General features: G+C 33.0%; 2 protein-coding genes across 2 annotated transcripts; one reads left to right on the top strand and one right to left on the bottom strand.

The window, feature by feature from the left end:
• Positions 1-905: 905 nt before the first annotated feature.
• LOC145966366 (ubiquinone biosynthesis monooxygenase COQ6, mitochondrial-like) lies at positions 906-13,745 on the bottom strand. Its single transcript, XM_083090417.1, has 8 exons — positions 13,741-13,745; positions 13,399-13,508; positions 12,806-12,972; positions 11,886-12,135; positions 5,126-5,163; positions 4,960-5,053; positions 4,815-4,883; positions 906-992 (listed from the first exon to the last, which is right to left on the bottom strand). The coding sequence occupies exons 1-8, from the start codon at positions 13,743-13,745 to the stop codon at positions 979-981; spliced, it is 747 nt and encodes a 248-aa protein (XP_082946543.1). The 3' UTR covers positions 906-978.
• On the top strand, positions 7,105-11,877 carry LOC145966923 (transient receptor potential channel pyrexia-like). The gene is made up of 8 exons (XM_083091349.1): positions 7,105-7,236; positions 7,304-7,474; positions 7,542-7,849; positions 8,233-8,415; positions 8,622-8,898; positions 9,111-9,488; positions 9,695-10,937; positions 11,250-11,877. Exons 1-8 carry the CDS (start codon positions 7,228-7,230, stop codon positions 11,567-11,569), a joined length of 2,889 nt encoding a protein of 962 aa, XP_082947475.1. The 5' UTR covers positions 7,105-7,227; the 3' UTR covers positions 11,570-11,877.
• Positions 13,746-14,536: the final 791 nt, after the last annotated feature.

Below are 14,536 nucleotides of genomic sequence, written 5' to 3'. Positions count from 1 at the left end.
TTTGCCGTCTACTTGCCTGGTGTAGCCATGTCCTGCAATCGCGGGAAACTTTATGTTCCGGGCGAAGCACCTGAAATCATGCTTAGCGGGTCCAGGTTCGATACGAGATAATTATGCGCGAAAAAGAGTTGGTGAACTTCATTTTCCTCTATTTCCGTCAATCGTTTCGTCTTCTTTCCGGTCCGGGCCTAGTCTTTGCTCGTTGTATCGTTGCATTCCCGACCTGTTGGGTCGAAGTTGATTCTCGTAAATGAAATGGGATTTTCGCTCGTATCGAAATCGGGAGTGTCGTTGAAAGTATATATATATTAAATATATACGTCGCGCGACCAAATTTTTGAATGTACCGAAATAATGCGGGAGTGCCGTTCAGTATCGCGCGTAAAATAACGAAAATAGCGATATAAAAATATCGCTCGTGAGTGCGGGAGTGTCGTTAAAAGTATCGCGCGTCAACAACATGAGAGGAGGAGGAGGCCTGGGAGAGGCATCTTGCATCGGCGGAGCAACCTGATGGTGAGTATCTATTATTTGTATATCAATTGTTATAAATCGTTAAATTGTTACAAACAAACAATAATTCGATCTTATTATTTAAATGAATTAAAGAGAAAGATTTTTATAAAAGTCATATAAAGCTTTCTATTTAAAAAACAATTTCAAAAATTTATAAGAGTTTTCCATACGTGTTTATCTGCTTATTATTTTACACATCGGATATGAAATTCCGCACGATAAAAATTTTTTGAAATATTGATTGCATTTTGTGAACATTATTATAAATAAATTTTATATTTGTATGTTACAGACAACGTAGATAACTTCGATAACTCCGGTGTTGCGCATCAGTGCCGGTGAGTGAAAAAAACTTTTATTTAACTTGAAGGTAACGAATTCGTACAGATTGTAGATGTAGATTGTAGATTGTAGATTGTAGATTGTACATTGTAGATTGTAGATTGTAGTAAATCCGTTGCCTTAAAATGGATGAGCTAGGATAGATTAAATTAAATAACTTTTAATAAATTCTTTCGAAATGCTTTGCATCTATTGAGAAAGTATATTAAAGTATTAATTAAAAAAAGAGAATCAAGAAAAGAAAATTTTTTTGTAAAGATTTTGTCTAATTTATTAAATAAAAAGCACGCATTAATAATTTTATCAATTTTATCAATTTTTGATGCTACTTTATTTTTATAACGTACACTTTATTCTAATTTCTTATAGCTCATCCATCGTAAAATTTGTTTGTAGATATTGTTTTTATACTTTACTTTAACTTAATATAAAGCCAAATGTTTAATTAATTAAATAATTTATAATATGATAAAAGTTATACACACACATGAATTTTATATTTTATTAGAAAATATAATATACAGAAATTTGTAGTAATTTGGCTTTATTTGAGTTAAAATAAAATTATATTCAAATATTTAACGAACGATCGTAAAATCGAGCGATCGTTACGATGAGCGTAAAATAGGTATTTACGCTTATTTGCCGGTAATTAATCGGCAAAGAAGGAGTGTTTATCTCCTTTTTCGATCTCTGATTAGAGATCGAGCGAGAAAGTGGCCAGGATCAACGAAAAGTAAGTTCAACTGGCCTGAAGAAAAGCTTTACGTACAATAGTACGCAATGTCGGACATTTATTCGGTTAGGGCACGCGGTTAGAGATTGTAATTAGGGCACGTAATTAAAATATACGTGATTAGAGATAGGCTTTCCTCGAATAATTTCACTTAATCGAGAAATAGGATTGTTAGGGCTATTAGATGATCATTAAGAGTTTTTATTTTTCCTTTCAAGAAGTAGAGGATTGTTAGGGCTATTATGTGATTAATTTAGGTGATTAATATATTATGTATCTTTTAAAGAATCAGGAAATGTAGGTTTAAATAATATTAGGGAAAACAGATTAATAAATATTTCAATAATTATATTAATAATATTAACAATTTTTAAGAGGTTATTTTTTTTTTTTTTTTTTATAGGTATTTTATTTATATAAGGATGAAAATTAATTTGTTAACACTCAATAATTTTTGTAGTAATACGAATTCTTTTGCGAAATTTTATGTACTTATGTAATACGAAATTTATGTACTTTTATGTAATACGAAATTTTATGTACGTGAGAGCCCAACACTGCCCCGGCGGGACCGCTAAATAGGTCCCGCCGGGGTGTGCATAAAGAGCATTTTCCCCACGTAAAAAAAAAAAAAAAAAGGATTGTTAGGGCTATTAGGTGATCATTAAAAAATTTTTTTTAATATTCCTTTAACGCTAAGGAAAATATATTAAAATTCCAATAATCTTAGGGATTAATCGTCGCTAATCTTGTCTGGACTATGTAAAAATTTTTAATAAATTTTATATTATAAAATATTATACATATATTTTGGACATTTTTGTGTAAAAAATTATTCCATGTTATAAATTATTTTGTATTACATTTCAAATTATATTATATTTTACATTAACTTTTGTATTAAATTCTGTATTGAAAGAAAATAAAAATTTTTCCTCCTCGATGGTATCTCCACCTTAGGCATTTGCCGGTTGAGGAGGTTTGAGTACTCTAGTGAACCTAGCGAGTTATGCCGGCGGTAACATACGCCGATATTCATATAGACTTTTCTTATATTTAAGATAATTTTAAGTATGATCTTAAATATAAAAATGAATTATAAATACCGATCGTAGTTACTGATAGGATCACCCATGTCGAACAGGTCGAAGGGGAAGACTAAGAGAGATATCAAGATTATATAAATATTTGTTATATTAAGTATATTAATATTTTTCAATAAAATAAAAGAAAAAGGTACAATAATCGAGAAAATAGAAAAAGGCAACTACAGTGATTTGAATATCTATACCTGAGAACAAATGTCCATAGAAAGTATTCCAATGGACGCCATAGGAAGGAATAAGCATGACAAGTGATGGTAATTTTTATGATGTTAACACAAAGGAATACACCATAAACCATAATAATCCAAGAACTCGAAGAAGAGAATATATTGGATAGAAATGCATAGTGATTGGAAATGATTAGAAACTAAAAGACAGTATGCATACAAACTATTTATTAATAGTAATACTATTTTGTAATTATATTAAATTTTATAATTTAGTACATTGTATTATATAAAGTATTAAGCACAAAAGTATTATGCTGGTATGAAAATTATAATAAAAATATATAAATAATGTTAGCTATATTAGAATGGAACATATGAATTCTTTATATTTTATATAAAGGAAGAGATAAAATATTTGCGACATCTATATTTTTCGAGTCTTAATTATAAAAACTTCAGAAGTATCAGTGATTAATTTGACAAATTCTATACATGTATTAATAATTAAATTTTTAAATAATTAAAAAAATGATTGATAAATATCAAAGATCAGTTTATTGCTAATTAAGAAGATTTATAGAAATACGATTAAAAATGTTTTTATCCCACAGCAGGCATTTTGTGTTTTGTAAATAAAAAGATATAAATATCCCACACAGCACCAAGTCGTCTAAAAGTACTACTAAAACCGGACATTTTTTTGTCACAGACATCTTTTACTGACATCGTTAAGTCGACGGAAAGATGGCTAAAAGTCATCTCATGACCCGATTTCAGTGACTTTTTAGTCTTGTCCATATGACGACTGAAAGATGACTTGATTCATTCTATATAGATTATCGACACTCGGTAGTAGGAATACTTCAATATACGCAATAAATGGGCTATTTCTCCCATTTATCCGCCTAAATTCTAATAATCTGTTTAATATTCTGAATCCCAACAAGGAATCCAAATTATTAAATAAATTATTTTAAATTTAATTTGTCAGAAATTAAACTGATAAACAGTAATGTCAGGAAAAGGATGCGGCTCGCACGCATACAATCATTCTGCGTAGCACATGTATGTGGCTCTCTCTGATTGATGCGTGCAAGCAGTATCCTCTTTCTGGCATTACTGCTCGTAAGGCAAAAATATGTTTCAGATCTTATATTAATTACTAATTCTTTATATACATTTCGTGATAAATATTAAATACGAGATAAGTTAAGAGTGGCTCGCCGTGTAGCGGCAAGCGAAGAAACACATGCCACATACTATTATGTCTTTTTTATGTCATCTTTTTCGACAAAGCGAAAAGATGTCTTTATAGACATCTTTTCGTTTTGTCGAAAAGATAACTTAAAAAAGACATCTTTTCATTATCTATTAGTATAATGTGCTGTGTGGGCAGTTAGTGAAATGCATGAATCCTGCTCACGATACCGTTGTTCGAATAGTTTCGCCACATTGTTTATAAACTCCTCTTCCAAAATTTTCAGCGATTTCTTCTCTCTCTCGGTTGTCACGAACAAAACGAACTGAGAGAATCTGTACGAGAATTATATAGATAGAATTATATATCATCGTGGCTAAATCAGGTATTAATCTTTTTCATTGTTTATAAAAATCCAAAAAATAACATATTTAGATTGAGGTTTTTTGAACTTTTATATTACATTATTCGAGGAAAATCAGATGAAAATTAAAAGCAGTTGTTTCCAAAAGAGGATAGTAGTTTTCTTTTTGATTTTCCCATATATTTTTCTATCTTGTTATAATATATATAATTCAGTTCGCTATAAGATCCTTCGATTCTTTGCGAACTTCTTTGCGACTTTCTCAGCGAATCACTAACACAATTTATGACATGGTTTCAAAAAGACACACAAACCCATCTACCACTAATACATATGTCATTCCTTATTCGTAGAAATTCTATTAAGTAGGAAAACAAGTTACCGGAAACAACGTGATAATGATAAGTCCGGTTGGAAGAAATCTCTGCCAAGCGACAATGTTCTCCATAGACTGAAATTGATTGATAAATATTATAATTTCTCAAGAAAATCAAATATCAACGAGCAACTCTTAAAGATAATATTACCTCGGAGAGTTTGAGAGTTGCAGCAATCGTGCTGCCAGTTTCGATAGGACATATACATCGTTTTTCGCACTGTCGAATTACTAACGACATCCACCTAAAACAAATAGGTATGCTTTTTATTTATTTTATTATGACATCAATGCTATAAATTATATCTTAAAATTACCAACGTCATGAGATGATATTCATCGGGATAACGCCAAAATGACACATGTTGTGAAAAACGAGTTTAACGATTTATAATAAACGTTACAAAAATAGAAGTCAGATCTGATCCAGAATTCAAAATTTCAACAGAAATGCCGGAGATGATATGCATCGAATAGTAAACATAATATCGTTCTATTTATATACACAAACTACCCAAGTAGCAAGCACATGTCATTTTGATATTTCAAATTGATCATTCACTGACTATTCTTGAGGTCACGAGTTGACGTTTTTATAACGTAAAAGAAACGGTCTAATGTCACAGATTCTTGACATCATGACATGTACCGCATTTTGACGTCTTTTTCTTAACATAATAATGTATTTTATAACGTAGAATAAAGATTGTAGAATAAAGAAGATTAACCGGTTCGAGAGCATCATCGAACAATTACCATTCTAAGAATCTTGGATCGATTAAACTGCTTTATTCGAAAACGCTGGAAAAGCGACATATGACCAAAAATGACCAGTTTGGAGACGTGATATTGATGTGTGCTTCCTACCTGGGTATTATTGTTAAAGATTACATTCTGACACGATGTTTCAATAGCAAAATATACATCTCAGGTAGCAAAAATAATCATTTTGACGCTAAATTACATGAAAATGACATCAAAATTACTACTTTTTCTATCTGAAAATTTATATTTGTATAAAAGTTATTAAAAAATATTTAATGTTACTAATATTTTATTATTAATATCACTAAAATAAGAAAGAAAACATTATTTATCTTCTTCAGATTTATAATTATTCTATGAGAAAGATCATGTAACTGTTATACAGAAAATAAATCTTTCGAAATGTATAAAACATTATAATAATTAAAAAAAATATATATATATATATTTAGTACTAAAATATAAATAATATAAAATTATCATTTTCTTAATCAGATTGTCTCTTTCTTTAACTTCTCTCTTAACTTGAAGTGGAAATAAATCAACCGTTTTCGTTGTACAAACGGATTCTTAAAATATATATTTTCGTGTCTTTCAATGAATTAAAAATCTTTCTTAAACAAATACACACGCTGGTATGATTGTTTCGAATGATATCATTAATAATAAGATAATCGTTCTTAGCAAGGATTCTATAGGAAAAATATTTGTACTGTCGAAGATTTTCTTCTTTTCTATCCTCGCCGTTGGAAGAATAGGAGAGAAATGCGAGAGATTTATGGGAGTTATATAAATATATTACATGTATTTTACAAACACATATGCGTATATATTATGGGTATGCAGAGTCAGAACTATCACTTAAGTATTCAGCAAGCAAGAGCGCGCAACAGGAAATCATCGATTCAACATCGAAAAAATTAGTTGTACCGACAAGATATTACATGATAAGTCATCATATAATATTAATTTTCGAAAAATCTCATACTGTGAACTTGATTCGAAAAATCTCATACTGTAAAGCAGTATATTGCGCATTAATCGCGGAATCAACATTGTTGGTAGAAGATAGCGTCGAGCTGATTTAATCCTTTGCACTTGATAGCTTTTTCGCTTTTTAAAAACCTAGCAACTCGAAATGTTTTGATAAAAAAGTGATGAAATTTTTTACAACTAACATAAAAATAAATCATATATAAATTAACAGATATCGAGAATTGTTGTAGAGAACTATTGCATTTTTCAAAAGTTCATGTATTTTTACATTATACAAAACTTTATATCGAATATTCAATTATTATAATCAATAATAGTTGAAATAATAAGTACAAGGCTTTACTACGAAGTGCACCTAAATCAAACATAAACAGTTATTGTCGCCTCACTCGCCATTCGAGTTGCTATATTAAATCAAATGACGATTGTGAAAGTCGCTTCTCAAGTGCAAAAATCAATTTGTATATCAATTCGCAATGTGACTGTAATGTATGTCAATTTATTTGATCCGGGTATCTTTTTAAGAATGCGAGTCCACAGAAAAATATTACTTTGTCGAGTCTCAGTAAGAAGAAGACTTCGAGAGATTCTTCGGCAGTCGTTTGATACGAGAAACAACGTCAAGGATACAGACTGTAAAAACAAGAGATCCAACATTATGGACAAGGTCAGTGAATGAAACAATCATCGATAGTCTTTCGATTTTTCTATGTCTTGATGTACATTATATTTAGAAAGAATACGAGAAAGAATATGTGAATATTCCGATGATCCGGATAGCATATCCGACATATAGCAGCTCCGAGGGCAGCTTGGAATCTATTATATGTTACACATCACAAGACGAGAAACAACGCCAAGGATACAGATACTGTAAAAACAAGAGATCCAACGTTATGAACAAGGTCAGTGAAAGAAACAATCATCGATGGTCTTTCGATTTTTCTATGTCTTGATGTAGATTATATTTAGAAAGGATATGAGGATATATGGATGAACCAGATAGCATATCCGCGGACATATAGCAGCTCCGAGAGCAGCTTGGAATCTGTCATATGTCACGCATCACAAGACGAGTCGACGACGCAGAAACAACCTTGGAGCAAGGAGGAGATCGAAGTAGCATTATCGAATCTTCCGGGAGGCGACATAGCTTTATCTCTGATTCCTACTCTTCATGGCAATGCTCTACAAAAGGTTCTGGAAGAATTTCAATGTGTGACTCTCAACAAAAGTGAGGATCGCAAGCATAGCATATCGTTGCCCACGTCCGCAGATGAGTACGGAATGATATTAGCGTTTCTAATTTATGCGTGTTGCATTAAGAAAATAAATAAATAAAAATAAATAAATAAATAAAGATAAAAAAATAGAATTTTAAATAGAATTTGTCATGCTTCTTATAATTTATTTATTGTGTGTATATTCCTATTTGATGTTGTTATGTTTTTGTTGATGAAAATTGTATCTGTTGTTAAAAATCATTCTATTTCTACATTGATCATTTTATTTAACTAATCTATTTTACATATAATAAGATGCTTTATGTAAGTAAAATAATAAAATTTTTAATTATAAAATTTAATATTTTTATACTTTATAATTTAGCATTTTATATGTTGATTAATTATCTAGTATAATTAACTTAAAACTTTACATGCAGAATTAAGGAAAAGACTATATTGGTTGACGAAAATAAAGCAGCGGCTACTACGACTCCGGTACAACTACTTGCAGAATGGCCGGATACGTGTCTACTGATTTGTAGCTGGCTGGGTCATGAAGAAATAATTAAGGCTTTGTTAGAAAAAGGCGTGCCAGTTTCTACGTGCGACAATGATGGAAGGTTTATATCACTTATAATATATAGACGTCTAAAAATTTATCATAAAAAATTGAAGCTGAACTTTTGAAAACCATAATTCATTTATTATGATAGGAATAATTTATACTAGCTAGCAGTAAATTATCAGATACCTTGATTCATTAGTCAATTAAGCATGTAATTATAATAAATCATTGATAAAAATTATACATTTCCATTATCTCCAGGACACCGCTACATCTGGCAGCATGTACCACGTCCACGAAGATCGTGAAGGAGCTACTGAAACATGGTGCTAATCCATGTAAGTGGGATTTGAAGAAAAAATGCACCCCGTTGCATTGCGCTGCCGCAGCTGGTTGCGTTGTTACTGTTAAATGCTTGATCAAGTCAGGGGCAAATGTGGATGACAGAAGAAGTCCACTTTATTACGCCGTGCTGAACAATGCTGTGGATTGCGTCGAAACTCTACTGCAAGCAGGTGCTTGTCCTAATAATCCACAGGTGCTTCTTCTTCACAACCACAATTTAAACATAAATTTAGTGGAGAAGTAATATTATAAATTAAAAATCGCTAGTGTAAAATTAAAATGGCATACTACTAATTATCTGATACAGCGAATTATGCAGAAACAATTAATTTCTTACCAAAGTAACGTATCTCTTCCAGATATATTTGAGATATCTTCAATGAATTAATTATGATTCGTTGATAGGCTTATACAGAGATGCCTTTGCATGCGGCGGTTACTTTGGGCAATGTCCATTGCATTAAGTTGCTGTTGGATCACAACGCGGATGTGACAATCCAAATGGGAATCACGAAATCGACGCCTCTACACTTGGCGGCGGAAAAGGGTAACGCGGAATGCACTAAATTACTGTTGGACGCCGGCGCGAGGCTTGAGACAAGAAACTCGAGTGGTCAAACGGCGATGCATTTGGCGACGTTCGCCCAATCTGTAGAGACGATAGACGTGTTGATTAGCGCTGGTGCAAGGGTGAATGCAGAGGACAATCAAGAATGCACCCCTCTACATGCTGCAGTTGCAAGTGCCCAGAAAAGCAACGAACTGGTCAAGACTTTATTACAAGTTTGTAAATGAAAATTTCTTTAACTCACTGAACAGAATACCTTTTTTTAATTAAAATAATAAAAAAAATTAATCGTTTCACATTGTAAATAAATTTTTTCTAATAAATTACGTTAAGTAATTCTATTTATGTAATAAAAAAATTAAAATAATGGTTTCTATTCTAACGATAGAATTAATGAAATTCTTTGTTTTTTGTTAAAAAGGCAGGCGCATCAGTTAACAAGGCGGACAAATTCGGTTACACGCCGCTGCACATCGCTGCTTTGAATGAGAACTCGCGTACGGTGATGATGTTGTTGTCAGAAAGAGGCGACATGACTGCGCGTACTACGGGCGGCGTCACCGCTCTTAGCTTCATCATACGCCGTACTCCGGATGTGTTTTCGCGATTTAAGACGAGTCTCGATCAAGCAATCTCATTACACGATCACGAGCTGGGCGATGTGAACTGTGAACTGCGATTAGATTTTCAACCTTTGCTATCAGGTGGTCGCAGCGAAATGGACCTGATGTTATGTTTGGTAGAGGCCGGTCAAGGTCACATGCTAAAGCATCCATTGTGTGAGAGTCTTCTCCATCTAAAATGGAAGCGTATTCGCAAGTTTTTCGTGCTCAGTCTTCTGTTCCATTTAATCTTCGTCGCTTTCTTCACCGGCTTCGTCTGCGCGACATATATGTGGCACGATGAAAGTTACCGCGATGCGTATGAACAGCTGAGCAGAGTCCTCTTCTGGCCAGTATTAAGTTTTACCTGCATATGCGCGATTAAAGAGATCTTCCAAATTACCTATGGTATTTGCTATTACACTAAACGCTGGGAAAACTGGTTACAGTGGAGCGTGATCGTGGCATCCAGCATCATCTTGATTCCTCCAGCGCGTCCATGGCAACATCACGTTGCTGCCCTAGGTATTCTGCTGGCCTGGATCCTGCTGATGATTGTGATCGGTCGTTTTCCCATGTTTGGCCTCTATGTACAAATGTTTACGCGAGTGTCCATAAATTTCTTCAAATTTCTCGCAGCTTACTTTTGTCTCCTAATCGGCTTCTCTCTTAGCTTTAATGTGCTGCACGGCAATTACAAGTCCTTCGCTAATCCGCTGCTCAGTATGCTTAAGGTGATAATTATGATGTCCGGTGAGCTGGAATTCGAGAACGTTTTCTTCGGTGAAGAACCGCCCAAGTATCCTGGCACGGCGCATGTTATGCTTCTTTGCTTCGTTATCCTGGTGACACTGATACTAATGAATCTAATGGTTGGTCTGGCTGTGTCGGATATCCAGGAGTTACGTAAACGCGCGGGTTTCGAACGGTTGGTGCGTCACATCGAGATAATAGCTTATTTCGAAAACATACTGTTCTCTAAGTTGTTTGATTACACTCCCGCGTGTAAAATAATACAAGCGTGCAGGAAAAATACGCTATTGTTGCATCCACCGCATCATTGTGCCCTCCATATTCGGCCGAATGATCCGCGCGAAAAGCGTCTACCGCGAAAGCTCATCCGGGCGGTAAATCGCCTGGCCAGCGAGCGGAAAACGACTTCCCGTCTGTTGCGCGCCACCGCCCCAAAACGTCTGTTGCGCGCCACCACCCCAAAACGTCGCCGCGAATCATGTGAGGCTCAGCAGAATGTACAGCAATGAGAAAAATCAACAGCAGCTGAACGAACTCGCGGCCGAGCTGAAGAGATGCACGTATAACATCAGTACCAAATAATACAAGCGTGCAGAAAGAATACACTATTGTTGTATCCACCGCATCATTGTGCCCTACGTATTCGGGCGAATGATCCGCGCGAAAAGCGTCTGCCACGAGAGGTCATTCAGTTGTTGTATCGTCTGGCCGGCGAGCAGAAAATGCGACGAGCGACTTTCCGCAGCGGCACATCATCATCCGGAAACATTACCGCAAATAAACCGAATCATGCGAGACTCAGCAGGCTGTACAGCAATGACAGTAATCAAGAGCAACTGAACGAACTCGTGGCCGAGCTAAAGAAATGTTCCCATGACATCATTATCAGGTTGGATAGCTTGACGAACAAGATAGAGATTATCGCCCGAGAGCAGATTTGACGATGCATTTATAACATTATTAACATTGCCTAATATTCTATATTGTCGAACATTTGAATTGTTTTAAAAAAGCGAAACCGAGACTCGGATGGTTTACAAAAGCAGAATCTAAAATTCTAGGTAGGAACGCAAAAATGTGATATTCCCAAACAACTAGCAAATCAATAATAATTATAAATGTCTTCAGATGTAAATTTTAGTGACAATCCAAAAACAATTGCGGATTTAACGAACCATGTCATTTCCAAAATGATTTATATAGATATATGTATTTATCATAAATTATATAAAATTTAGTTATTTTTTTATTCTGTACTTATCAGTCTACCTAATCTAGCTGTGTATCGTTTTCCTGATTCCAGCTGTACAGAGGCAAATTCGGTTGCTGTCTTGAGGAATTTTACATCGGTGATCTTAGATTCGTGAATCACAGTCACATTCTCTTTCTGAGAAAGTTGCGTGTTGACTGCGTGCAACACTAGATCATTTTCAACTATGTATGCCAATTCCTCAGACAAGTGATCCTCGTTGAACGTTATCATAGCGTCCGAACATGCGACCCATACCTACTAAAAAAATTATACCTAAATTTGATAGAATTTTTAATTTCTTGTAATATGTAAAAGAGCAATAAAATAATAATAGGATGATAAAAGTGGTTCTTAAATACAAAATACTAAATATTAAATCAAAAAAATAGTGAGAATGAAGACCGCTTAATAAGAAACAGGACAATAATTGTAACACAGAATCTTTTAACTATTATTTATATCAAAACAGAATATATACATACATAGTAAGCGCTTCAATCTTTTCAATCATCTTCAACAAGTCAGATAAAAAAGATGATATAATAGAATTATCAATACTTAAACTAATTCTAGAGGCAGAAGAGTGCACAAACATAATAGCCAAAATGTTTAGAAAACTCAGACTAGTTCTTGCATTGTGTAGTATAAACAAAAATAGTAAAAATTACTAAAAAGACATTCTATGATCCAGTTATTTTCTAATTATGACATATTTAATGTAAAGATTGGTTATCTGCTACATATGCCGTATCTTTCAAATTGTTAATTTCTAAATAATATTAACTTGTCGCGCTAACATATTAATAACTTCTTGTTACATATTAATCTAGCACAATAACATTATATTATTAATACAAACTTGATATATAATAATTTAATAATTTAAAGACAGTAGGAAAAAGAATAAAATAACTTGAAGAACTACCTGCATTGATCGTACCGCTTCTATATGTTGCCATGTTCCTAAGCTAGACAACAAGGTACGAGTCTGTTGATTCAAAGCGACAACTCGATTGGAATATTGTTCCTGGTCTCGTTTAGCATTACTTTCCAATAGCAAGACTTTCTTGCTTTCCAGTCTTCGATTATTTCCTGAAATAAATATATATTTCCACTCTTTTTCACACACAGAAAGTTTGACAAAAACACTTGATGACTTGAAAGAGCAGACTATTTTAAGAAAAATGCCTAAATACAATTACAATTCCGTCAACTAAAAATCATTACAAGTATATGAATATGTTAATTTATACAATATTTATAAATTAATCGTATATTAAATTAATACCATGAGTGAAATTATTTTTCCTTCTAGTATACATAAATCTTAAATTATGCGCTGCATGAAAAATTTTTGTTTATAAAAGTTTTATCTTATGAAATATAAAATCATAATTTTTTTATATATAAGTCGAGGCACCGATAAAGACGATGAAGTGCATCGATAACGAGCATCGTCGATATATTATCATGTTGACTCGTACTCGTATGGCAAACAGTGTATATTATTGAGATGACTGCCGTTCATGACAGCCTCAGCGAAGATTTGCATCAGCAACGTCAAGTCGCTGAAACCCAGATTCACATTTTGACTGGAAGAATGGATGTTTTCGGTGTGCTGCCACGTCCTTTAAAAATGAAAATATCAATGTTAAACAGAAAATTAAAAAATATTGAATTCTTACAATAATGATAATAAAATCTTTATAAAGAAATTTCAATACAATTTTCATTTTAAGATAAATTTTGAGAAATATGTTGTCATAATTTTCATTGAGATTTGATTCGCGTTTTAATACATGATCCATTCAGCTATATTTCTTTAATCGAGGTCACTCTTAATATTGCAAATTTTCTTACCCCATCAACACTGTGATTGTACACGGTGATTGCTGCTACGGAGGCAATTGCATATCGGTCTACAGGAACAGATTTGCAAGCAGTTAGTGAAACGCCTGAATCCTACTCACGATACCGTTCTTTGGATAGTTCCGCCACATTGTTTATAAACTCCTCTTTCAAAATTTTCGCCAGGGCGGTTTCTTCTCTCTCTCGGTTGTCACGAACAAAACGAACTGAGAGAATCTGTACGAGAATTATATAGATAGAATTATATATCGTGTCTAAATCAGGTATTAATTTTTTTTATTACTATTATTATTATAATAATAATAAAAATATATTATTTTTTTTATTATTATTATATACAGGGTGTCACAGGTATCATCCGTCAAAAGAAAAACCATAAATAGAGCTCGCTAAACTAAACTAAAAAGTCCTATATCATTTTGCAAACAACCACGTAAAATTTCGAGATATTAATTAAGGGGATCCTAAAGTGACTTTTTTACCGATATAACATTATATTTCTTTTTGTATCGAAATCTTTTTATTAATTGCACAGAATAGTAAATGCTTCTCCACGATTAAAGTACACACAGAAACAAACCGGGAACCCCCGATTTTATGTTAAAAACCAAATATGTAATAAATTGAAAAATCGTAAAAAAGTCGTAACAATATTTGCTTAATATAAAAGTTTTACAGTTTGTATGTACAAAATAAGATAGGTTCCCGCTAGATATTGCACGAAGGAATATAAATAAACTTTTAGAAATGAGTTTAGAAGCATAATGAAAAAGATTTCGATTTCTAA

Source organism: Camponotus vicinus, unplaced genomic scaffold, assembly GCF_025532165.1.
Source record: "Camponotus vicinus isolate PSW18456_S1 unplaced genomic scaffold, iyCamVici1.0 SCAF_2, whole genome shotgun sequence".
In the NCBI taxonomy this organism is placed as follows: Eukaryota; Metazoa; Arthropoda; class Insecta; order Hymenoptera; family Formicidae; genus Camponotus; species Camponotus vicinus.
This window is presented reverse-complemented; position numbering and strand designations above follow the sequence as displayed.